The 27449-nt window shown below is 44.5% G+C and overlaps 1 protein-coding gene across 4 annotated transcripts in view; it reads left to right on the forward strand.

Annotated features, from left to right (window-relative positions):
• The window catches only part of ttll5 (tubulin tyrosine ligase-like family, member 5), a 96186-nt gene that overhangs the window by 40510 nt on the left and 28227 nt on the right, over positions 1-27449 (forward strand). For all 4 annotated transcript variants that reach the window (XM_041847655.2, XM_045207492.1, XM_045207493.1 and 1 more), the window contains 9 exons: positions 726-874; positions 1197-1455; positions 2687-2804; positions 3198-3344; positions 3613-3707; positions 3845-3993; positions 4303-4908; positions 9066-9253; positions 19159-19310. In XM_041847655.2, coding sequence (XP_041703589.2) covers positions 726-874; positions 1197-1455; positions 2687-2804; positions 3198-3344; positions 3613-3707; positions 3845-3993; positions 4303-4908; positions 9066-9253; positions 19159-19310 — 1863 coding nt within the window. The remainder of the gene's footprint in view (positions 1-725; positions 875-1196; positions 1456-2686; positions 2805-3197; positions 3345-3612; positions 3708-3844; positions 3994-4302; positions 4909-9065; positions 9254-19158; positions 19311-27449) is intronic.

Genomic DNA, 27449 nt, shown 5'->3' on the forward strand with positions numbered 1-27449 from the left:
GCTGGGTTTCCCTTTGTAGTCCGTGATAGTTTGCAAGCCCTGCCATATCAGACGAGTGTCTGAGCCGGTGTAGTAGGATTCAATCTTAGTCCTGTATTGACGCTTTGCCTGTTTGATGGTTCATCTAAGGGCATAGCGGGATTTCTTATAAGCGTCCGGATTAGTGTCCCGCTCCTTAAAAGCGGCAGCTCTAGCCTTTAGCTCGGTGCGGATGTTGCCTTTAATCCATGGCTTCTGGTTGGGATATGTACGTACGGTCACTGTGGGGATGACGTTGTCGATGCATTTATTGACGAAGCCGGTGACTAAGGTGGTATACTCCTCAATGCCATTGGATGAAACCCGGAACCTATTCCAGTCTGTGCTAGCAAAACAGTCCTGTAGGGTAGCATCCATGTCATCTGAGCACTTCCATGTCTTCCATCATTCAACTTTCCATATCGTACCACAATATCTCGGAAAATAATAATCTGATACATTTCTCTTCTCAGGGACTGATTCAGCCAAACTTGTCTTAGCAATGTCTAATGTACCTGTATATTACAGTGCCTTAAATCATTCTGATGTATTATTTGGCTTTGGGAATAAGGCAACACTTGAATGCTATAGCATAAATATAGCAATGCAGGTTGTGCGAATCGAACTGATCCCTCAGTTTTATCATACTCTATGGGAATCTGTGGTTAAGGAATCATATTAAAGCCGTTCCTCTCGTCCCCCATCAGGAAACTGAATGGTAATGTGCAGCTGCAGGTGGACGTGTTCCACGCGTGTCACGTGATCCAGTATGAGAGGAAGCTGTTGTCGCTGGAGGCGCGGAGGCGGAGGCAGCGCCACCTGGCAGAGCACTCCGCCATGGCGAGGAAGAGAGCAGGTAGGCCTCAGGGAGTCTGTCCTCCTCCAGCTGACACAGCATAGCAACACTTTCAGTCTAGTCTCAGACCCAGACCACGGCCTGTCTGGCCAAGCCAAGGGGGAGACAATCAGACGCGTTCATTCCTTTACTTTCTATAAAGAACTCCCAACTGCCAGAATGAATTTGGCCAAATATGACAGTGAGAGTTTATATAACAACTACCATAAGACGTTCTCTTTGCAAAGTGTTGAAGTGTGTCTGCATTTGATCGAGTAATGACACAATGATGTAATTGACATTGTGATGTTTGACTTTTTTTCTGTAATGCTTTGTACTTAAGCGAGGGGTCGCAAGGCCTCACCTACTGGGATCAGTGACGAGGAGGATGTTGAGGAGGGGGAAGAGAGGGTTCAGGAGGAAGAGGAGAAGGAGAAGAAAGCCCTGGGTTCGTTAGTGGTGCAAACTGACAGTGTGCCCACCTCACTGGAGCGGTTCCACAATGAGGCCATGTCCTCAGCAGAACCGGCCCGACGCACCACCGCCATTACCAAGCCCAAAGTCAACCTGCTCCACATCCTCCAGCAGGGCTGGGACCTCAGGTCAGTGCACACCACAGGCTTCTGCACCTGTTGGCAGCCCTCTCTGAATTCTCCTCCCTCCCCTTTCATCCATCCCACCACCCCTCTCTGCTTCTCTCAGCAGCAGAAGGAGAAATATGAGGCTCCCAGAGCACGGGCCAAAAAAGCTCAGGAGAAAATCTGGGCCTCTTTTCATACCCCGGCATGTTTTGATCAGTCTCTTCCATGTGTACCTAATTCACAACGTAGAGAAAACATTGAGGAAACGAATCCTGTGTGTCAACCTTGAATTCAATGTAGAGACACTGCCTGTGATTGGACTGTTAATTGTAGGAGTCAGACTGTCCTTTCTTTGTTTTAATTTGGAAGGACCTGGAAGGACTTGAAAGGCTCCACACCATTTTTCATTCAGCAATACCCGTGCAAAAATATTTAGACCTATTTTTGATTTTACAATTACATTAATGAATATCACATACTTCTGTCTAAACGGCAACAAAGGCTCCAGTCTCCTATAGATTTTTTAAGTGTCTGAAATTGTAATTTGAGGGGGAATTACAATAACAAGTCTACGTTTGTAGAAATTCCTCTGAGCTTGCCAGGACCGTGAAGGGACCTGGGAAATTATAGTACAGTATATCATTGTTTGTGTTTGACAGCTTTTTCCAAAACATTTTTCCACTACATTGTACTAGCAGTACCCTTTTCAGGTTCATTCGGGCCATGAAAACAATTATTCACTCTCGGTGCTGGCCGAGAGGGCAAGTCACACTGTGCTCCAACACTGGCTGAAAATGATACCTGTATTTGTTTTGTCTCTTGCATAATGCCTAAGATAACAAACAGAATATGCGTCAGTGCTTGTGCTTGCTGTTGTAACACATGTATCTGAGATGCCTGAAAGGCAGTAAACCTTTGTTCCCATTTCAATTGTCTGGAGACCGGGTGGAGATTATTCATAATTTACTGTCAGGGAATTACAAAGATTGGAGATATGATCTGTGTTGCGGTGTGTGTGTGTGTGTGTGTGTGTGTGTGTGTGTGTGTGTGTGTGCAATTCCTCTCTTTACTTTCATTCTCTCCATCCCATTTGTCTTTTTTAACCGTGCTTATCTTTGCAATTTTTTTATCTTTACAAAATGTTTTTTCCTCTTCCTGTCTCTGCCATATTTTACTCTCTTCCTCCTTAGTTTCCTCTCCTCAGCCTCTCATGTCCTCCTAAATCAAGCCTCGCTCTCCCCCTGTTCTGCAGTAAAGTCCAGGCTCGGATGGCCTTCTCCTCCTATCTCCACCGGGTGCAGATGAGGCTACTCGCAGAGAGCAGGACTAACGCTAACTCAGCCTGGCCAGAGAAGGACAATGAGCAAATGGTAATGCAACTGTCTGATCCAGTGCCCCCGGGGAATGATTGTATAGAAAAGAAAACCTGGACCCTTGTGTTATGTTTATCTGCATTTGATTTTCTCTTTGATTCGTTGTTACTCATCGGAGCCACGTCGTAACTGTCTTTTAATGTGCTGAGGCATTTGTGGCCACGTAGAGAGGAAAATGGTGTGAGTACGAGTATGTGACCGCGTCAAAATTGGTTTTATCGGAAAGCCTCTGGAGAAAATAAATGTGAACATGTGTCCATCATGAAAAGTCCATCAAACATTTTTCTTTAAAGTGTTTTTTTGTTGAAATACATGAAATAATAACACAACGTAAAGGTGAGTGTTGTAATGATGACGCAGTGCAGTGACAGCAGGTCTTCTCATCTCCAGGAGCTGGTGATCCGCTTTCTGAAGCGTGCGGCCAGTAACCTTCAGCAGGACATGAGGATGGTCCTGCCCAGTCGCCAGCTCCCCCTCCAGGACCGCCGACGCATCCTGTCCCACCAACTAGGAGAGTTCATCCACTGCTACAACAAGGTGTCCACTGCCAGCCACACAGGAAGAGACTCTTCAGCATCTAGTGTCCACTACTGTTGTAGGACCTGTTTATAGTTATTACACTAGTCAGGGAGTCTCCATTTATTTTCATTATTAGTTGACTTTTTCTTTTGTGTTCTTATCCAAATAGAAATGTTTGTTTCAGTTGAAGGTGTTCATTTTATGAGGAAGCAACACATGACTGTTAATACTGACTTGCTCAGACAGGCCAGTGTACTTGGTCTCTGACTGGTCTCTTTCCTCATAGGAGACAGAGCATATGGTGAAGAAACTGGAGAAGATCAAAGATGAAGAACATTGTATCAACCCCAGTGTGTTTCAGGAGTTTATAGCTGAGGCAAGGTTAGTGAGCTGGCACCTAGTCTCTCTACTACTGAATAGTACGTATGCTCCTGACTGTTTCACTTACTTCTGCTACTTAACACTGGTTTTACTCTAGGTATCATGGAGAATGTTCACACTGCTCTCTTCTCTTACAGTGAAGGTGATCTGGAGGAGGTCCTGACATTCTACACACACAAAAACAAATCAGCCAGTGTCTTTTTGGGAACGAAATGTCGGAGCACTAAACCTGACAATAGCAACAGCCAATGTTCAGGAGAGCCAGCTACCACAGAGAACCATAAAAGTGAGTAGAAATTGTCAGACGAATACCATCTGGTCAGTAAGGACCTTTGTATTCCAGTGTGCCACAGATTCCACATATTTCTACAATTATTTTGACATTTTATTTAATCCTTTGTTGACAAATCCTTTATAATGTATTTGGGAATGTTGCTGTTTTGATTTTGAAAAGCCACATTAAGGAAAAGAAGGCTGAGTCATACAAAGTCAAGTACAGGTCAGCTTCTAATGATTTAACCCTCATGTGTGTCAGAGCCATGGAATGGCCAGCTGGATGATAACAGGGATCTGGCTTATTTTGTGCTCTGAACAGCTTTGCCTGTGGCCAAAGAGGGCTCCAGCGCCTCAGCCTCTGAGTCCTCACTGTCTGAAGTCAGAAAGAGCACAGACCAGGCCAGTGTAGTCCAACCCACTGCTGACCAACCCACTGAAGAGCAACCGGCTGCAGCCCTCAGAAGTAGTAAACAACCTGAGGTTCAGGCCTCCCAGCACTCCTCCAGCTTTCCAGCTGCCTTAGACTGTGGCCACATCCACCTGCAGCACTACTCTCACCCCCAGAACCCACCCCAGTCTCTGCCCCTGCACTGCCCCCCACCACCGCCCCCATCTCAGCCCCCATCCTACGCCCAGTCCCAGTCTCGCCTCCACTGCCCTCGCCAGCCAGAGCCCCCTCCACAGCCCCAGGCCTCTGTGTTCTCCTCAGCCTCCAGCCTTGTCCCCCAGCCCCCTCGGGTAATATGGGCGGCTGCCCGCCCTGGTGCCACCACAGTCTCAGCCCCACCGGTCTCCCAGGTCCTGAGGCAGGTCCAGTCCTTTACCTCCACCTCCTCCTCCTCCGCGGCTGCAGCCTCGTCCTCCATGCCTGGCGCCATCCACATCCACAGCCAGAAGCTCCCCAGGCCCAGCTCTGCAGGTCAAGGTAAACCCTTGATAGATAACATCCTTGATAGATGTTTGGTGTGTTCTCAGCTCCCAGTCTTTCTATGGCCTAAGACAGGGGTCTTCAACCTTTTCTTGCCCAGGGACCCCCTCCCAGGCAAACCGGCGACCCATGGACCCCCATCATACGTTAGCAAAAAACAATAATTCCTTATTATCAGGTGAATGATAATGGCAAGGAGAAGTAATCAACTTTTTAAAATGAATGGATTTGGTCGGTAGTTTTTCATTATTTTGACCTCCCCACATTATAATTGGAAGTGTAAACTCTAACATAGCCTATTAGCTAGAAAAGTAACTCCAAACATATTTTCGCTAAGAGTAGCTGGTTATGCAAAGGTTAGCCATGTGTTGGCAAAAATGTACAGTACCAGTCAAAAGTTTGGACACACCTACTCATTCAAGTTTGATTTTATTTTATTTTTTTTACTATTTTTTACATTGTAGAATAATAGTGAAGACATCAAAACTATGAAATAACACATATGGAATCATGTAGTAACCAAAAGTGTTAAACAAATCAAAATATATTTTATATTTGAGATTCTTCAAATAGCCACACTTTGCCTTGATGACAGCTTTGCACACTCTTGGCATTCTCTCAACCAGCTTCACCTGGAATGCTTTTCCAACAGTCTTGAAGGAGTTCCCACATATGCTGAGCACTTGTTGGCTGCTTTTCCTTCACTCTGCCGTCCGACTCATCCCAAACCATCTCAATTGGGTTGAGGTCAGAGGATTGTGGAGGCCAGGTCATCTGATGCAGCACTCCATCACTCTCCTTGTTGGTAAAATAGCCCTTACACAGCCTGGAGGTGTGTTGTGGTCCTCTGTAGCTCAACTGGTAGAGCACGGTGCTTGTAACGCCAAGGTAGTGGGTTCGATCCCCGGGACCACCCATACACAAACATGTATGCACGCATGACTGTAAGTCGCTTTGGATAAAAGCGTCTGCTAAATGGCATATTATTTGGGTCATTGTCCTGTTGAAAAACAAATGATAGTCCCACTAAGCCCAAACCAGATGGGATGGCGTATCGCTGCAGAATGCTGTAAATAAATCACAGACAGTGTAACCAGCAAAGCACCCCCACACCATAACACCACCTCCTCCATGCTTTACGGTGGGAACTAAACATGCAGAGATCATCCGTTCACCCACACCGCGTCTCACAAAGACACAGCGGTTTGAACCAAAAATCTCCAATTTGGACACAAGACCAAAGGACACATTTCCACTTGTCTAATGTCCATTGCTCGTGTTTCTTGGCCCAAGCAGGTCTCTTCTTCTTATTCGTGTCCTTTAGTATCAAATCAAATTGTATTGGCCACATGCGCCGAATACAACAGGTGTAGACATTACAGTGAAAGGCTTACTTACAGCCCTTAACCAACAATGCATTTATTTTTTTTATAAAAAAGTAAAATAAAACAACAACAAAAAAGTGTTGAGAAAAAAGAGCAGAAGTAAAATAAAATAACAGTAGGGAGGCTATATATACACGGGGGTACCGGTGCAGAGTCAATGTGCGGGGGCACCGGCTAGTTGAGGTAATATGTACATGTGGGTAGAGTTAAAGTGACTATGCATAAATAATTAACAGAGTAGCAGCAGTGTAAAAAGATGGGGTGGGGGGGCAGTGCAAATAGTCTGGGTAGCCATGATTAGCTCTTCAGGAGTCTTATGGCTTGGGGGTAGAAGCTGTTGAGAAGTCTTTTAGACCTAGACTTGGCACTCCTGTACCGCTTGCCGTGCGGTAGCAGAGAGAACAGTCTACGACTAGGGTGGCTGGAGTCTTTGACAATTTTGAGGGCCTTCCTCTGACACCGCCTGGTATAGAGGTCCTGGATGGCAGGAAGCTTGGCCCCAGTGATGTACTGGGCCGTACGCACTACCCTCTGTAGTGCCTTGCGGTCGGAGGCCGAGCAGTTGCCATACCAAGCGGTGATGCAACCAGTCAATATGCTCTCAATGGTGCAGCTGTATAACATTTTGAGAATCTGAGGACCCATGCCAAATCTTTTCAGTCTCCTGAGGGGGGATATGCTTTGTTGTGCCCTCTTCACGACTGTCTCTGTGTGTTTGGACCATGATAGTTCGTTGGTGATGTGGACACCAAGGAACTTGAAGCTCTCAACCTGCTCCACTACAGCCCCGTCGATGAGAATGGGGGCGTGCTCAGTCCTCTTTTTTTCCCTGTAGTCCCCAATCATCTCCTTTGTCTTGGTCACGTTGAGGGAGAGGTTGTTATCCTGGCACCACACGGCCTGGTCCTCCCTATAGGCTGTCTCATCGTTGTCGGTGATCAGGCCTACCACTGTTGTGTCGTCGGCAAACTTAATGATGGTGTTGGAGTCGTGCCTGGCCATGCAGTCATGGGTGAACAGGGAGTACAGGAGGGGACTGCGCACGCACCCCTGAGGGGCCCCCGTGTTGAGGATCAGTGTGGCAGATGTGTTGTTACCTACCCTTACCACCTGGGGGCGGGGGATCCAGTTGCAGAGGGAGGTGTTTAGTCCCAGGATCCTTAGCTTAGTGATGAGCTTTGTGGGCACTATGGTGTTGAATGCTGAGCTGTAGTCAATGAATAGCATTCTCACATAGGTGTTCCTCTTGTCCAGGTGGGAAAGGGCAGTGTGGAGTGCAATAGAGATTGCATCATCTGTGGATCTGTTGGGGAGGTATGCAAATTGGAATGGGTCTAGGGTTGGTAGTCATTTAGGCAGGTTATCTTAGTGTCCTTTGGCACGGGGACTATGGTGGTCTGCTTGAAACATGTTGGTATTACAGACTCAGTCAGGGACATGTTGAAAATGTCAGTGAAGACACTTGCCAGTTGGTCAGCACATGCTCGGAGTACACGTCCTGGTAATCCGTCTGGCCCTGCGGCCTTGTGAATGTTGACCTGCTTAAAAGTCTTACTCACATTGGCTACGGAGAGCGTGATCACATAGTCATCCGGAACAGCTGGTGCTCTCATGCATGCTTCAGTGTTGCTTGCCTCGAAGCGAGCATAGAAGTAGCTCGTCTGGAAGTCTTGTGTCACTGGGCAGCTCGCGCCTGTGCTTCCCTTTGTAGTCTGTAATAGTTTTCAAGCCCTGCCACAGGTGTGGTTTCTTTGCAGCAATTCGACCATGAAGGCCTGATTCACACAGTCCCCTCTGAACAGTTGATTTTGAGATGTGTCTGTTACTTGAACTCTGTTAAGCATTTATTTGGGGTGCAATTTCTGAGGCTGGTAACTCTAATGAATGTATCATCTGCAGAAGAGGTAACTCTGGGTCTTCCATTCCTGTGGCGTTCCTCATGAGAGCCAGTTTCATCATAGCGCTTGATGGTTTTTTCGACTGCACTTGAAGAAACTTTCAAAGTTTTGAAATGTTCCGTATTCACTGACCTTCATGTCTTAAAGTAATGATGGACTGTCGTTTTTCTTTGTTTATTTGAGCTGTTCTTGCCATAATATGGACTTGGTATTTTACCAAATAGGGCTATCTTCTGTATACCCCCCTACCTTGTCACAACACAACTGATTGCTCAAACGCATTAAGAAGGAAAGAAATTCCACAAATTAACTTTTAACAATGCACACCTGTTAATTGAAATGCATTCCAGGTCACTACCTCATGAAGCTGGTTGAGAGAATGCAAAGAGTGTGCAAAGCTGTCAAGGCAAAGAGTAGCTATTTGAAGAATCTCAAATATAAAATATATTTTGATTTGTTTAACACTTTTTTGGTTACTACATGATTCCATATGTGTTATTTCATAGTTTTGATATCTTCACTACTATTATACAATGTAAAAAATATATAAAAAAATAAAGAAAAACCCTTGAATGAGTAGGTGTGTCCAAACTTTTGACTGGTAGTGTATGTCTAAATCAAGAAAGCTTACCAGCAGCCTTTTCACTGGTGCTTTTTCAAAGCCTATGTCAGATACTCCAATGAATGTAATTGGCTCAATATTAGCAGTTGAGAAATAAAGTTGACATCATTGGAAAGAAGATATTCTCCTCTTTTCTACTGTAGGTATGTAATTCATTTTATATATATATTTATTTTCCGGCGTAACTCGTGCAGTACCTCCGCGGACCCCTACACCCCGTCATTAATTACATGTTTCTCTCTGCTTCAGCAATCAGAAGGACTGCCTCCAGCCGGCCCAGACCAGATCCAAATGGGGTTTTTAAGGACCTGGACTCCCTGCCTGCTCAGGCGCAGTCCAACCAGCAGGCCATAGTCTCAGCCCTACAGAAACTGGCAGAGAAGCAGGCTGCCCGCCAGTACAACAGCTCCAGCCACATCAGTCTCCTAACGCAACACGTGAGTCTCCTGTCACCCTACCCAACCCCTCTACCTTCGTTCCTGCTCAACAACTAGATACAGTCATCTGATTCGCAGGAAGAGTGCTCATGTCAGGATACAAAACTACAACAAATGTATCATACACTGTACTGTAAAGTGATCTGTCTTGTTCTCTAGATGAGTGAAGGAAATCCGAACATCCTGCACAGTGGTCTTACTGTGAGGGTTTTAATATTCCGCTGTGTTGTTGGTGTGTAAACCTCTCTGTGACCCCATGGGGAGTGACGGCTCAGAGCTCAGTGCTGCTCGCTCATCCAGCAGGCAGAGAGGGTTCCTGGAGCCTACAGCCTGTTAGCTGGAGCTGGCTAGTCTGAGCAAAGCAGAGCGGTGGGGCGGTGAGCTGAGGCTCTGTGTGAGGTCTCATTATCAGATGCACCACAGGGAGTGCTTTCTGTTGATATTTAACAGGCAGTCACTTTTTTTGTGGTAATTGATGCTTGTAAATAGAAGAATGTGGCAAATTGGCACCGAGTGGGGGAGAAAGGGCTCTGTTTGCTCCACCACCTCTCTTTTTCCTCTCTTCCCTGAAGATTTGTCGTTCGCAGTGGGTAAGCCCACCAGCCTCCCACTCTACCTCGCTCCCTCCCTCTCTCGCTCTCCCTCCCTGGGAGTTTTTTGTGATGGCACCAGACCACACAGACTGCAGTTTTATGGCTTCCTCTTCTCTGTACAGTATTCTATGTTTGCTGTAATTCCCATGCATAGTTAATCCTGGTCATGGCAGAGGCTTATTTTGCAGGGCAAAATAGTTTAATGGTTTGCACTTAAAGGGTCTGAATATACTTGGCCTTTCTCTTGACTCAGATTAGAAGTAATTCAATCACTTATAAAAGAGTGTTCTGTATAGAGAAGCAACACCCTGTTCCACTGATTGACCTTTGAAGATTCAGCAATTACTCCTTTTCACATGCCAGGCCTCATCTTTTGGGAATAAGTTTAACTAGTTTCACAATGTAATCATTTCGAATGGGGTGAATTTAAGTATTTCTTATCATGTGTAAACTAATCAAATAAATATGTGCTGGAGTGTGAGTCCTCCCTCTATGTAACTTGTGCCTTGAGGGCGTGCAACATGATTAGACTTTTATAACATTCTGTTTTAGACAGGAACATGTACACCCTGACATGATTCAACATGATATAGTATTTAAGTAATTATATTTTGTTTTGGAGATGGGTGTTCTTTACACCCATTGTGGTGAAAGGTGATAATATTAATGTCATTATATCTCTTATATTTCGGGTATATCAATCATATCCACCCAAAACTGAATTGTAAATTAAAGTAATTTCCTCCCTCTCCCAGTCCCACCCAGGAGAGCAGCAGCAGACACACGTCAAGTGTAATCCTAGTTGGAGGCAGTAATGTTAGGAATGTATATATTAAGGTAGCCTGGAGTTGAGAAACACCTTAGTCCTGAGGAACAACATGGGAGTTCCTTTTGGGCAACTGTAAGTTATTCATGGTTGATTGTGAAATGTTGGAATTTCAGATTTCATGGATTCAAACTTACATTCAAGTGTAATTATGGATTTACTGAAAATAACTGCCTAACTGGCATCCCAGCACTTCTAGGTCAGCATGGTTGAAGAACCTTCACCATTGAGATCTGTTGACACTGTATTATAGATTCCCTCCAAATCCTTGAGGATTGAAAATAAACTCTCTATTGGGCCCTGAAAAGCTCCCTGACCTGGCTGTGTTCTGTCAGCTCTTGCATTAATTTAAACACCTGTCGTTTAGGAATGTTTGACATTTCCCTTTCTCTGGCATGACTACTAGCCAAACAATTCGTTAACCTGCCCAGAACTCGGCTTTTAAAGCGCAGAGAAAATAAACAGCCCTCCCAGCTAACAATTCTAGGGAGAGAGAACCTTTTTGTAATGTTACCCGTAATGTTTGAGTTTCCGTTAGTTAGGGGAACATTCTATCTATGTTAGCAAAAACCTTCTGAGAACCTTTTTAGCATGTTCTGGTGTAAAATTTGAACTTGAACAGAACATGGTTACAATGTTCTCAGAATATACAACATTAATGTTCTTGACGCGTTTTATGGGACATTGCAAGAACATTCATGTGTCCAGTTTTCTGAGGGTTAGGAGAATATACCATGAACGTTCCACCAAGCATACACAGAAAATGGTTGCCATGTTCTCAGAATATAAGATGTTCTAGACACTCATGGAAACGTTGCAAGAAGTTGTCGGTCCCAAAGAAACATCCCCAATGCTGTTGCCAAGCCCATAAAGGGCCTGATTGGTGAACCACTGATCCATTCACAGCTCTTTTTGAATGTTGGCAATGTTAGGGATAATCACACAGTGCTTTTAACATACATGTTTTCAATTTACATATTTGACACACTTTGACATACATGATTACATTGTGTATGTTTATTCATACAGTATTTATTATTCAACATGTCCTCACCTGGGATTTGAAATCACAACCTCATGGTTCACGGCATTCGGTTCTTCCTGCTATGCCACCATGTCTGTGTCAGTTAGAAGTTATTTGGACTATTCTCTCATCATTGATTTGATTGACTTATTTTGACAATTTAAGGGCTTTCTCTATAGTTGTCTGTTGGTGGGGCATATTTACATTTACATTTTAGTCATTTAGCAGACGCTCTTATCCAGAGCGACTTACAGGAGCAATTAGGGTTAAGTGCCTTGCTCAAGGGCACATCGACAGATTTTTCACCTAGTTGGCTCGGGGATTAGAACCAGCAACCTTTCGGTTACTTGCACAACGCTCTTAACCACTAAGCTACCTGCCGCCCCATATTAATCTGTTTTAATAATACTTCTGAATCATTATGATCAATAAAAGTTTTTCTTGAGTGTACTTTAACAGAGCTGAGATTTACTTCAATGTGCATTCACCCTATTGCTTACGCCTATATAGTTGTTTCAGATCTACACAAGTGCAGGGAGGAGGGGTTAGGGTTTATTCTGGACAGGGCCAAACTATACTGGCCCAATAAGCACAATCCCTAGAGATATCTCTTATTGGGAAAGTTGTTAGGGTGATTGGTGCTGGTGACCTGGGTTCGAGACCCGCTAGGGTAGTTACCCTACTCTCACATTCTTGCAATATATGTTAATGTCATTATTTGGCAACAGTTACAACACACCTATCTGATCTAATTAAAATTATTTTCTCATTGGAAGATGGAAATCAGTAGAATTCTTGATAGCTGAGCATCTCAGAGAACTCTCGTCTTTTTGTTATTCACACAACATATACCATGTAGAACAAACATGTCTCTGATAAGGAATCACATCAGCTCTTGTCATTGCATTTCTATCTGTAACATTTCTAATTCATTGCCGACACATGGCCCAGGTGGTAGTGTTGCTTCGGATAGAAAGATACCCAGAACATGGTGGCCATATTCTCAGAATATCAGAAATGTGTACATTTACAGTAGCATGTCTGTACTTTCTCACATTTGCCATTTAAGCAATGATGATGCCAGTTATACCAAAACCTTACACAACACAGAGTTCCATCTCCAAGTTTTAATGTGGAAAAATAGACAAATTGCAACGGAATCACTTGGGACCAGTGTTGGGGGTAATGCATTACTTTTAGTAACAGATTAATATAACGAGTTACTGTCTTCAATTATTGTAATATTATTAGTTACTTTTTCAAGTGACCCATATATTAGTCTCAGAAACATACATTACATGGCCAAAAGTATGTGGATTCGGCTATTTCAGCCACACCCGTTGCTGACAGGTGTATAAAATCAAGCACACAGCCATGCAATCTCCATAGACAAACATTGGCAGTAGAATGGCCCTTACTGAAGAGCTCAGGGACTTTCAACGTGGATTCGGGCAGGTAGTGTTCTTCACATAGAAATGCAATGACGAGCTGATGTGATTACCATATCAGAGTCTCATGTTTGTTCTACATGGTATATGTTGTGTGAATAACAAGAGAACGATAGCTGAGCATCTCAGCAACGGGTGTGGCTGAAATAACCAAATCCACTAATTTGAAGGGGTGTCCACATACTTCTGTGTATATACAGTGGGGGAAAAAAGTATTTAGTCAGCCACCAATTGTGCAAGTTCTCCCACTTCAAAAGATGAGAGAGGCCTGTAATTTTCATCATAGGTACACGTCAACTATGACAGACAAAATGAGGGAAAAAAATCCAGAAAATCACATTGTAGGATTTTTAATGAATTTATTTGCAAATTATGGTGGAAAATAAGTATTTGGTCAATAACAAAAGTTTCTCAATATTTTGTTATATACCCTTTGTTGGCAATGACACAGGTCAAACGTTTTCTGTAAGTCTTCAAGGTTTTCACACACTGTTGCTGGTATTTTGGCCCATTCCTCCATGCAGATCTCCTCTAGAGCAGTGATGTTTTGGGGCTGTTGCTGGGCAACACGGACTTTCAACTCCCTCCAAAGATTTTCTATGGGGTTGAGATCTGGAGACTGGCTAGGCCACTCCAGGACCTTGAAATGCTTCTTACGAAGCCACTCCTTCGTTGCCCGGGCGGTGTGTTTGGGATCATTGTCATGCTGAAAGACCCAGCCACGTTTCATCTTCAATGCCCTTGCTGATGGAAGGAGGTTTTCACTCAAAATCTCACGATACATGGCCCCATTCATTCTTTCCTTTACACGGATCAGTTGTCCTGGTCCCTTTGCAGAAAAACAGCCCCAAAGCATGATGTTTCCACCCCCATGCTTCACAGTAGGTATGGTGTTCTTTGGATGCAACTCAGCATTCTTTGTCCTCCAAACACGACGAGTTGAGTTTTTACCAAAAAGTTCTATTTTGGTTTCATCTGACCATATGACATTCTCCCAATCCTCTTCTGGATCATCCAAATGCACTCTAGCAAACTTCAGACGGGCCTGGACATGTACTGGCTTAAGCAGGGGGACACGTCTGGCACTGCAGGATTTGAGTCCCTGGCGGCGTAGTGTGTTACTGATGGTAGGCTTTGTTACTTTGGTCCCAGCTCTCTGCAGGTCATTCACTAGGTCCTCACTTGTGATGATTTTGACCCCACGGGGTGAGATCTTGCGTGGAGTCCCAGATCGAGGGAGATTATCAGTGGTCTTGTATGTCTTCCATTTCCTAATAATTGCTCCCACAGTTGATTTCTTAAAACCAAGCTGCTTACCTATTGCAGATTCAGTCTTCCCAGCCTGGTGCAGGTCTACAATTTTGTTTCTGGTGTCCTTTGACAGCTCTTTGGTCTTGGCCATAGTGGAGTTTGGAGTGTGACTGTTTGAGGTTGTGGACAGGTGTCTTTTATTTACATTTACATTTTAGTCATTTAGCAGACGCTCTTATCCAGAGCGACTTACAGAAGCAATTAGGGTTAAGTGCCTTGCTCAAGGGCACATCGACAGATTTTTCACCTAGTCGGCTCGGGGATTAGAACCAGCGACCTTTCGGTTACTGGCACAACGCTCTTACCCACTAAGCTACCTGCCGCCCCAAGTTCAAACAGGTGCCAATAATACAGGTAACGAGTGGAGGACAGAGGAGCCTCTTAAAGAAGAAGTTACAGGTCTGTGAGAGCCAGAAATCTTGCTTGTTTGTAGGTGACCAAATACTTATTTTCCACCATAATTTGCAAATAAATTCATAAAAAATCCTACAAGGTGATTTTCTGGGAAAAAAAATTCTCAATTTGTCTGTCATAGTTGACGTGTACCTATGATGAAAATTACAGGCCTCTCTCATCTTTTTAAGTGGGAGAACTTGCACAATTGGTGGCTGACTGACTAAATACTTTTTTTCCCCATTGTATAGTGTATTCAGTCCCCTTGACTTTTTTCACATTTTGTTACATTACAACCTCATTCTAAAATGGATTTTAAAAAAAATAATCCTCATCAATCTACACACAATACCCCATAATGACAAAGCAAAAACTGGTTTTTAGAAATTTTAGCAAATGTATAACAAAAAAAACCCCGGAAATATCACATTTACATAAGTATGCAGACCCTTTACTCAGTACTTATTTGAAGCGCCTTTGGCGCTACAAGCTTGGCTCACCTGTATTTGGGGAGTTTCCATTCTTCTCTGCAGATCCTCTCAAGCTCTGTCAGGTTGGATGGGGAGCGTCGCTGCACAGCTATTTTCAGGTCTCTCCAGAGATGTTCGATCGGGTTCAAGTCCGGGCTCTTGCTGGGCCACTCAAGGACATTCAGAGACTTGAACCGAAGCCACTCCTGCGTTGTCTTGGCTGTGTGCTTCGGGTCGTTGTCCTGTTGGAAGGTGAACCTTCACCCAGTCTGAGGTCCTGAGCACTCTGGAGCAGGTTTTCATCAAGGATCTCTCTGTACTTTTCTCCATTCATCTTTCCCTCGATGAAAAACAGCCACACAGCATGACGCTGCCACCACCATGCTTCACTGTAGGGATGGTGCCAGGTTTCCTCCAGACGTGACGCTTGGCGTCTCATGGTCTGAGAGTCCTTTAGGATCCTTTTGGCAAACTTCAAGCGGGCTGTCATGTGCCTTTTACTGAGGAGTGGCTTCGGTCTGGCCACTCTACCATAAAGGCCTGATTGGTGGAGTGCTGCAGAGATGGTTGGCCTTTTGGAAGGTTCTCCTATCTCCACAGAGGAACTCTGGAGCTCTGTCAGAGCGACCATCGGGTTCTTGGTCACCTCCCTGACCAAGGCTCTTCTCACCGGATTGCTCAGTTTGGCCGGGCAGCCAGCTCTAGGAAGAGTCTTGATGGTTCCAAACTTCTTTGTCATTATGAGGTATTGTGTGTAGATTGATGAGGAACAATTTAGAATTAGGCTGTAACGTAACAAAATGTGGAAAAAGGGAAGGTGTCTGAATACTTTCCAATATACTTTTTCTATGTTGCTAAGAATGTGAGGGTAGGGTAACTCCCCTAGCGGGTCTCAAACCCAGGCCAGCAGCACCAATCACCCTAACAACTTTCCCAATAAGGGGTGTCTCTGGGGCAATGCTTATTTGGCCAGTATTTAGTATTTATTAGGATCCCCAATTAGCTAAGGCCGAGACAGCGGCTACTCTTCCTGGGTTCCAAACAGGAAACAACACAACAAATAAAATAAATAATATACATTAATATACATAGCACTACATTTACATTACAATTTAGCCATTCAGCAAATCAAATCAAATCAAATTTTATTGGTCACATGCGCCAAATACAACAGGTGCAGACATTACAGTACATAGGGTGCATTCATCTTAAGATAGCCAGGCGAGACAATCACACATCACAGTCGTATCCCAACCACGTATCACATACATAATACATTGCAAAATACAATACAAAATGCATAGAAATGTATGTCTCTTCACAGTCCCTGTAAGGTGTTCTTTTATCAGATTTTTTAAAATCTGTGTTTATTGCTAGCTTGAGTTACATGGGGTGGAAAAGAGTTCCATTTAGTAATAGCTCTATTTAATACTCTGTGTTTCCCAGCCTCTGTTCTGGACCTGGGGACTGTGAAGAGACCTCTGGTTGCATGTCTTGTGTGAAACAGACAGTTCGGTATCTTCAACACCCCGCACAAAGACCAATAGTGATGCAGTCAATATCTCCTCAATTTTGAGCCAGGAGAGATTTACGTGAATTTCATTGACATTCGCCCTCCATGTAAATCTAAGTGCAATACGTGCTACTCTGTTTTGGACCAACTGCAATTTGCCTATGTTTTTTTTTTGCCGTACCTGATCACACAACTGGACAGTAGTGCAGGTGCAACAAAACTAGGGCCTGTAGGACATGTCTGGTTGACTGAGATATCAAGAAAGCAGAGCAACGCCTTATCATGGACAGTTAGTTACCCATTCTAAAGCTGACTGGAGCTGTATGTTAAGGGTGTCAGTTATTTATTTTACGGTTCCAGCCAACGTTTATACTGTTGAGTCATCAGCGTACATGCACACACAGGTTTTTATTTAAGGTCAGTTTAAGGTCATTATTAAACACAGAAAACAATAATGGTCCAAGCCGGCTGCCCTGCAGTACACCACACTCAACCAAATTTAAATAAAACCCTCTGTGTTCTATTGGCATAGCCGCAGGAAGTAGCGGTGCTGAGGGTGCTGCTGAACCCCCCTACAATTATTTTGTTATTGTTTTCTCACAAAGGTAGTGCACTGGGCCTTTACTAGTCCTGTATTAGCTGACCGATGTAGTCTTCTGTAGCGCGGACAAAAACAGGAAGATCGGCATACTGTCAACGAAGAGGTTGTGAGTTCAAATCCCAAGTGAGGACATGTTGAATAACAATTACTGTATAAATGAACATGCACAATGTAATCATGTATGTCAAATATGTAAGTTAAAAGCACTGTGTGAGTATTCCCTAACCTTGCCAACAGACAAAGAGCTATGAATGGATCAGTGGTTCGGCTCAGCAAAAGTAACAATACCATTTTTGGGGGGGCACATAAATGTTCTTGCAATGTTCCCATGAAACGTGTCTAGAACAATAATATATTTTGTTCTGAGAACATGACAACCATGTTCTGTGTATGTTTGGTGGGACGTTGATGGAATATTCTCCTAACCCTCAGAAAACCGAACACATTAATGTTCTTGCAACGTTCCCATGAAACATGTCTAGAACATTAATGTCTTAAGTTCTGAGATCATGGTAACCACGTTCTGGGTAAGTTCTATTTGATATTTTAAACTGATTGTTTGGATCCTGGATGCTGATTGGGACGAGCAGCATTCCAAGCCGTGCTGTATTGGCCTCTGCTATCGCGTCGGGCCGAACAACGCCATTTACCTGTGACTGTATTCATGATACAGCACTGCCTCTTGTGCCTTATTGCTTAATTAAGGGAATTGTCTCTTGGAAACATTCCTTGCACATCACGGGAACATTCCTATGAACACATTAGTTAATGACCTAATGAGACTCTTAAGGGAACGTTCTCTAAAATTGTGGGAACGTTTTGTTGTTAGCTGGGCTGTCATTTCTAAAAAGAACTGTGGACAAAATGAACGTTTTGTTGTTAGCTGGGCTGTCATTTCTAAAAAGAACTGTGGACAAAATAACTTTTTCCCGCTTTGCAGAATCACATAATCATGCATGAGAATATATATATTTTTAATATCAACTGTCACCCTTTAACTCAGGAAACAGATTCTACATTTTTCATTTATGTGATTTTCTCCTGTCTTTTCCCCCCCAGTCCACTGCTTTTAATGAGCCCCTCTGTTTGGTTCTGCCACAGAAAATCTGTATAAATATTAATTTCCACCAAACTCCCAGGGCAGTACAGACAGTACAGTACAGTATGTAGAGAGAGTGCAGCAGCCACATGTAGTCAGATGATGCTGTAGCATGTACTGTAGTAATGGGGAGGGATACTGTAGCACCTCACTGCTAATTGTGCTGTTATGGTTGTAAACTGATTTGTTTACAACCGTAACGGGGGTGGGGAGTTACGGGGAGGGGGGACCACCTGGCTGAGCAGAGCAGAGTGGAGACTGGAGACTAGCTCCGAGATGCACTGTGTACATTTCACACAGCTGGGGAGGGAGAAATGAGACTGCTGCTGCTACTGCACCACACAGGGCAGCCGCCAGTGGTGCAGCCAGAAATAGAGAGCCCTGGTGTCTGCAGTACCATAGTGGGAAGATAAGTAACTCAAGCAGATTATACTTGTTTAATATCACTATTTGCTTGCTTACTCAATAAGACCATGTATTGACAGTTCAGGTTTAACGATTTTTCTCTGCAGAGATGATTGGCAGACATTTCTCACCACAAATTCTCACAATGTAGCAGTTAGCGTGCCAATGATGAACACAGTTGAGTTTCTGATGCATTGTCACTGTGTTCTCTTGTCCCTGCAGTTGACCAACCTGAACCTGACTAACAGGGTGCTGAGCAGAGGGGCCATCACCCTGACCCCAGCAGTGCGGCATGGTCATGGGACTGGAGCTGTGACCCAGCGGCCTGTCAGGGCTGTCCACTCTGACACAGGCCCTATCCACAGCACTACTGGGTCAGTCAAACACATACACCCTAACAGACACCTTCCTAAAGAATCGCACCATGCTCACGTGCAACATGTAATGCATTTATACTGACCCACGTGCAGGAAATTCCCTTGACCATCACTTATGTCCATTGGTTGAGTCCACTACTCTGTTCATGTACTGATAACGACTGTTTATGATAAGGAAGCAAGGGTCTGTTTGGAATGAGATGATTAATTATATACAGTACCACTGATTGGTTGTACAATGAGAAATTATGCGGGATTAAATAGTCTTGAATCAAGAAAGGCGGGGTGACTGTCTGCAATACCCCTTGATTTCCCTTTGATCGTCACCAGCCACTTGTCCATTTGTCATGCGCTACACCTCAGTTCCCTTATAAGACCTCTCGTATTGCTTTGGTGCGAAATATTACCATTGTGCTTCACCAGTGGTATTTGCCCTCCCCAAAGGCTGTGGAGAGGGAATGGTGCGTTGCAATCTTAACGAGGTTCACTGCCAAAGTAAACAGCAATTCCTCTCCTCAGAGAGACTGGAGTCTGAGATGCTGGGCAGTTGTATACAGTCATTCAGAGCAGCAGGATGAGTGTGGCGCTGAGGCAGTGGAGACCTCATAAAGAATAATCAGCTCTGTTTTTACAGACCTGCTCCTGTGGTCTAGTCTGTGCTGCATCCACTGGACTACTAGACTACAAAGTCACTATTTTATGTCGCTCTGATGGTCAAAGGTAACGTGTATTACCAACTTTTAGGGCATTACAAATGATGTGCTCTCTTTTTCTCTACCGGCTTAAGCCCTTATAGTGATGAATGGTTGCAACCCCTCCAGTACTTGAAACATCTCTGATCAGTGGCTTGAACAGTAATTTTGATTAAATGCATCACTGCCATGAATAGATTGCACTGTATTTCTCTAAAGGTCTGCCACCTGTTTTTACAGAGGCGGCTTGAATCCCATTCGTCATTTTGGAGAGGACTCTCTAAGTGTGTATCTTGAATATGCATTTCAAAGTTCTATCCATAATGCGAATGCCTTTCTCTTGGTCTCCCTGATAAAGCTTGCCGGTGAGAGGTTCACAAGAGCTGTGCTCAACCTCGTGAGAGGCTTTTAGTGTGACTATTCTGAGAGCCTCATTCACATAGGGGCAAATTAACATTTTGAGGATTTTCTGTATAATCAACATTGGACAATTTTATAGGTGCTTTAGTTTGTGTTAGCCTATTTGGTCATGGTCAATAAAACCTCATGCCAGGGTTAATGGTCTCTGAATAATCTTTAAATTAAAGACTGATAGAATTAAAGACTGTCTTTGGAAAATAGTATTTTCAACTTCCAGCACTTCTGGGCTTAATGGGATATTTCAATGTAGGTCTGTGCTTGAAAATAAGCAGTTTGTTAGCCATTTTATTTGTGCTTTGTAAGGCTAGCTGTGGAGTTTGCTGATAGCTGCCTGGGGTGTGTGAAGCATGCTTGCAGCCTAATACATTACATTGGATAAGTGGGGGCAGAGTCAACAATAATTTGCTACTGTTATTTTACTGCTGCTCTTTAATTATTTGTTATTTAATTTTTGTAGTTATCTCTTTTTTACTTAACACTTATTTTTCTTAACTGCATTGTTGGTTAAGGGCTTGTAAGTAAGCATTTCACTGTAAGGTCTACAACTGTTGTATTCGGCGCATGTGACAAATACAATTTGATTTGAAGTCAGCCACATAGCCAGTCTGCTCCAACCCTCTCCTCTGCAACCATGCTCTCTCCCTCACATTGGACCAATGCAGACTGCAGAGAAGGAGAAGAGAAGAGGGAGAGGGGAGAGAGAAAAGTGAGCACATGGACACTGTGAATACGTGTGCCAGACTGTGTCACGTGAGTTAAGGGGTGTTCAACCTCTGCTGGATGCTGCTTCTGGAAGAGGTGGCCGAGCAAGGGTTAAGCATACATGGTTGCTCTCTCTATTTTTACAGTGATATGTGAGTGACAATGTCTCAGACAGTTTGGCCCTGATCTCCCGTTCTCTGTTTTTCCAGTCCAGCCCTTCCTTATGTATGGAACTGTGTGGGAATTCCTGGAATGTCTGGCCTTTTCCCTTTTTTAAAATGTTTTTATTTCCACAAATGGAGGAAGATAGCTTTAATAGAATGTATCATCTCAAAGAGTAGTTGTATGGAGGGAGACAGAAGTTAACTTTTACATTTCACATTTTAAATGTAGCCTAATTGTAATGACCTTGATGGATTATCCTCCTTTCTATTGTAAGTCCAAAACAGAAGATGGTGCTGTACTGTATGGCCGCCATTTTGCGAGCTCCAACACAACTTTGCTATTTTGTAATCTTTTGCCGTTTTTATTTTGACTTTATTTTTGCTAAATGTATCCACTATCATTTCTTATAACCGACAGGAACTTTTGAACATCAGATCTGCAGTTACTTACCTCAATTCCGGCTTCAACTTCGACTCATCTGTCCTGTGCTCTTTCTGTAACTCCGACCCAATTTTCAGGGTATCCAAGAGGAAACGAGGAAACGTCGGCGTAACAGAGGCAAGAGAGGGAGAGTCCAGGTGAGGGGAAAAAAGTATTTGAGCCCCTGCTGATTTTGTATGTTTGCCCACTGACAAAGAAATGATCAGTCTATTATTTTAATGGTAGGTTTATTTGAACAGTGAGAGACAGAATAACAAACCAAAAATCCATAAAAACGCATGTCAAAAATGTTATAAATTGATTTGCATTTTAATGAGGGAAATAAGTATTTCACCCCTCTGCAAAACATGACTTAGTACTTGGTGGCAAAACCCTTGTTGGCAATCAGAGGTCAGACTTTTCTTGTAGTTGGCCACCAGGTTTGCACATATCTCAGGAGGGATTTTGTCCCACTCCTCTTTGCAGATCTTCTCCAATTCATTAAGGTTTTGAGGCTGACGTTTGGCAACTCAAACCTTCAGCTCCCTCCACAGATTTTCTATGGGATTAAGGTCTGGAGATTGGCTAGGCCACTCCAGGACCTTAATGTGCTTCTTCTTGAGCCACTCCTTTGTTGCCTTGGCTGTGTGTTTTGGGTCATTGTCATGCTGGAATACCCATCCACGACCCATTTTCAATGCCCTGGCTGAGGGAAGGAGGTTCTCACCCAAGATTTGACGGTACATGGCCCCGTCCATCGTCCCTTTGATGCGGTGAAGTTGTCCTATCCCCTTAGCAGAAAAACACCCCCAAAGCATAATGTTTCCACCTCCATGTTTGACGTGGGGATGGTGTTCTTGGGATCATAGGCATCATTCCTCCTCCTCCAAACACGGCGAGTTGAGTTGATGCCAAAGAGCTCCATTTTGGTCTCATCTGACCACAACACTTTCACCCAGTTCTCCTCTGAATCATTCAGATGTTCATTGGCAAACTTCCGACGACCCTGTGTATGTTCTTTCTTGAACAGGGGGACCTTGTGGGTGCTGCAGGATTTCAGTCCTTCACGGCGTAGTGTGTTACCAATTGTTTTCTTGGTGACTATGGTCCCAGCTGCCTTGAAATCATTGACAAGATCCTCCCGTGCAGTTCTGGGCTGATTCCTCACCGTTCTCATGATCATTGCAACTCCACGAGGTGAGATCTTGCATGGAGCCCCAGGCCTAGGGAGATTGACAGTTCTTTTGTGTTTCTTCCATTTGCGAATAATCGCACCAACTGTTGGCACCTTCTCACCAAGCTGCTTGGCGATGGTCTTGTAGCCCATTCCAGCCTTGTGTAGGTCTACAATCTTGTCCCTGACATCCTTGGAGAGCTCTTTGGTCTTGGCCATGGTGGAGAGTTTGGAATCTGATTGATTGATTGCTTCTGTGGACAGGTGTCTTTTATACAGGTAACAAGCTGAGATTAGGAGCACTCCCTTTAAGAGTGTGCTCCTAATCTCAGCTCGTTACCTGTATAAAAGACACCTGGGAGCCAGAAATCTTTCTGATTGAGAGGGGGTCAAATACTTATTTCCCTCATTAAAATGCAAATCAATTTATAACATTTTTGACATGCTTTTTTCTGGATTTATTTGTTGTTATTCTGTCTCTCACTGTTCAAATAAACCTACCATTAAAATTATAGGCTGATCATTTCTTTGTCAGTGGGCAAACATACAAAATCAGCAGGGGATCAAATACTTTTTTCCCTCACTGTATTGGCCAATGTCACTTTATAATAAGATGGATGACCTCCGATCGCGGATTTGCTACCAATGGCACTCTCGTAACTGCAATATTCTCTGCTTTTCTGAAACATGGCTTTTGGACAAGATACCACCCATGGCTATCCAACTCGATGGATTCTCCATTCACAGAGTGGACAGGACAGTAGAGTCAGGGAAATTGAGAGGGGGAGGGTTTTGCCTCTTCATCAAAAACAAATGGTGTGCAGACTCGAGCGCAGTAGAAGTCTTGACCCATTGTTCACCCATCTTGGAATACCTGATGGTCAAATGCCGACCCTTCTACCAACTTGTTACCTTTTCAGCTGTTATCGTAACTGTTGTATACATTCCACCTCAGGATAAGAAAAATAACAAGTTGGCACTTAACAAACTGTATGAGGCTATAAACAAGCAAGAAAACCTGCACCAGGAGGCTGCTTTTCTTGTTGCAGGCGATTTTTATTCCACGTCATTAAGACACGTGATGCCAAACTTCCATCAACATGTCTCCTTCGCCACTAGGGGTGATAAAGTCCTAGACCACTGTTACTATACCCACAAGCAAGCATATAAGGCCCTCCCTCATCCCCCATTCGGCAAATCAGATCATGACTCCGTACTCCTGCTTCTGTTTACAAGCGGAAGCTCAAACAGGAAGTACCTGTGACTTGCTCCGGTTGAGAAATGGTAATCAGAATCAGAGATTATGCTACAGGACTGCTTTGCTAGCGCTAATTGAATTATGTTCCGAGACTCCGCCGATAACATCGACGAGCTAACCACCTCTGTCACTGGCTTCATTAGGAAATACATCTGTGACGTTGTCCCCACAGTGAAGGTTTGCTGCTTCCCCAATCAAAATCCCTGGGGTTTGCGCTAAACTAAAGGATAGGGCTACACAGGGCTATCGCAGACAACCCTGAGGCTACGGCTGAGGACAGGAACATGTACAAGAAGTCCCACTACGACCTCTGCAGAGTCATCAAACGAGCAAAAGGACAATTTAGGAATAAGGTGGAATCATATTACCAGGCTCGGCCGCCCCCGCCGCATGTGGCAGGATCTATAGTCCATTACGGATTACTAAGGAAGACCCAGTCGTGATCTGCCTAACGATGCCTCTCTACCAGATGAACTCGATGCATTTAATGCACGCTTCAACAATAACAACACCGTGCCGTGCATGAGGGCCCCTCACTGAACCAGAGGACTGGGTGATCTCGCTCTCCGAGGCCGAAATGAATAAGGTCTTTAATCAGGTCAACACACGCTAGGCCGCAGGGCCGGACGATATTCCAGGGCGCGTTCTCAGAGCATGAACAGAACAGCTGGCAGGCATATTCACAATAATTTTCAACCTCTCCTTGTCCCAGTTTGTAATCCCTACATGTCTTAAGCTGACCACCATCATTCCTGTTCCCAAGAACTCTAAGACTTCATGCCACAATGACTACTGTCCTGTAGCACTCACATCTGTAATCATGAAGTGCTTTGAAAGGTTGGTTATGGCACACATCAACTCCGTCATCCCAGACACCCTAGACCCACTCCAATTTGCATACCACCCCAACAGATCCATAGACAACGCAATTTCAATTGCATTCCACACTGCCCTCACCCAGCTAGATGAGAGGAATGCCTATGTGAGAATGCTGTTCATTGACTATAGCTCAGTGTTCACGCCCCCATCCACATTGACGGGGCTGCAGTGGAGCGGGTCGAGAGCTTCAAGTTCCTCAGTGTCCAAATCACTAAAGCCTTAAAATGGTCCACACACACGTGGACAGTTGCGCCTATTCCCCCTCAGGAGGTTGAAAATGTTTGGCATGGGCCCTCAAATCTTCAAAAAGTTATACAGCTGCATCTTTGAGAGCATCTTGACTGGCCACATCACTGCTTGGTATGGCAACAGCACCGCCCTTGATCGCATGGCGCTACAGAGGGTGGTGCGGACAGCCCAGTACATCACTGGAGCCGAGCTTCCTGCCTTCCAGGACATCTATATCAAGCGGTGTAAAAGGATGGCCCGGAAAATCGTTAAAGACTCCAGCCACCCAAGCCATAGACTGTTCTCTCTGCTTCCGCACAGCAAGCGGTACCGGTGCATCAAGTCTGAACAGGCTCCTGAACAGCTTCTATTCCCAAGACTGCTAATAGCTGATAGCTTACCAGATAGCTACATGGACTATCAAATCTAATCAAATCAAATTTTATTTGCCACATGGGCTGAATACAACAATTGTAGACATTACCGTGAAATTCTTACTTACAGCCCTTAACCAACAATGCATTTATTTTTTTATAAAAAAGTAAAATAAAACAACAACAACAAAAAAGTGTTGAGAAAAAAAGAGCAGAAGTAAAATAAAATAACAGTAGGGAGGCTATATACAGGGGGGTACCGGTGCAGAGTCAATGTGCGGGGGCACCGGCTAGTTGAGGTAATATGTACATGTGGGTAGAGTTAAAGTGACTATGCATAAATAATTAACAGAGTAGCAGTAGCGTAAAAAGATGGTGTGGCGGGGGGCAGTGCAAATAGTCCGGGTAGCCATGATTAGCTGTTCAGGAGTCTTATGGCTTGGGGGTAGAAGCTGTTGAGAAGCCTTTTGGACCTAGACTTGGCGCTCCGGTACCGCTTGCCGTGCGGTAGCAGAGAGAACAGTCTATGACTAGGGTGGCTGGGGTCTTTAACAATTTTGAGGGCCTTCCTCTGACACCGCCTGGTATAGACGTCCTGGATGGCAGGAAACTTGGCCCGAGTGATGTACTGGGCCGTACGCACTACCCTCTGTAGTGCCTTGCGGTCGGAGGCCGAGCAGTTGCCATACCAAGCGGTGATGCAACCAGTCAAGATGCTCTCAATGGTGCAGCTGTATAACATTTTGAGGATCTGAGGACCCATGCCAAATCTTTTCAGTCTCCTGAGGGGGCTTTGTTGTGCCCTCTTCACGACTGTCTCTGTGTGTTTGGACCATGATAGTTCGTTGGTGATGTGGACACCAAGGAACTTGAAGCTCTCAACCTGCTCCACTACAGCCCCGTCGATGAGAATGGGGGCGTGCTCAGTCCTCTTTTTTTTCCTGTAGTCCACAATCATCTCCTTTTGTCTTGGTCATGTTGAGGGAGAGGTTGTTATCCTGGCACCACACGGCCAGGTCTCTGACCTCCTCCCTATAAGCTGTCTCCTCGTTGTCGGTGATCAAGCCTACCACTGTTGTGTCGTCGGCAAACTTAATGATGGTGTTGGAGTCGTGCCTGGCCATGCAGTCATGGATTAACAGGGAGTACAGGAGGGGACTGAGCACGCACACCTGAGGGGCCCCCGTGTTGAGGATCAGCGTGGCAGATATGTTGTTACCTACCCTTACCACCTGGGGGCGGCCCGTCAGGAAGTCCAGGATCCAGCAGAGGGAGGTGTTTAGTCCAAGGATCCTTAGCTTAGTGATGAGCTTTGAGGACACTATGGTGTTGAACGCTGAGCTGTAGTCAATGAATAGCATTCTCACGTAGGTGTTCCTCTTGTCCAGGTGGGAAAGGGCTTTGTGGATCTGTTGGGGCGGTATGCAAATTGGAGTGGGTCTAGGGTTTCTGGGATAATGGTGTTGATGTGAGCCATGACCAGCCTTTCAAAGCACTTCCTGGCTACAGACGTCAGTGCTATGGGTCGGTAGTCATTTAGGCAGGTTATCTTAGTGTCCTTGGGCACAGGGACTATGGTGGTCTGCTTGAAACATGTTGGTATTACAGACTCAGTCAGGAACATGTTGCAAATGTCAGTGAAGACACTTGCCAGTTGGTCAGCACATGCTCGGAGTACTTGTCCTGGTAATCCGTCTGGCCCCGTGGCCTTGTGAATGTTGACCTGCTTAAAAGTCTTACTCACATCGGCTACGGAGAGCGTGATCACATACAGTGGGGAAAAAAAGTATTTAGTCAGCCACCAATTGTGCAAGTTCTCCCACT

Source organism: Coregonus clupeaformis, chromosome 25 (genome assembly GCF_020615455.1).
Source record: "Coregonus clupeaformis isolate EN_2021a chromosome 25, ASM2061545v1, whole genome shotgun sequence".
Taxonomy (NCBI): Eukaryota; Metazoa; Chordata; class Actinopteri; order Salmoniformes; family Salmonidae; genus Coregonus; species Coregonus clupeaformis.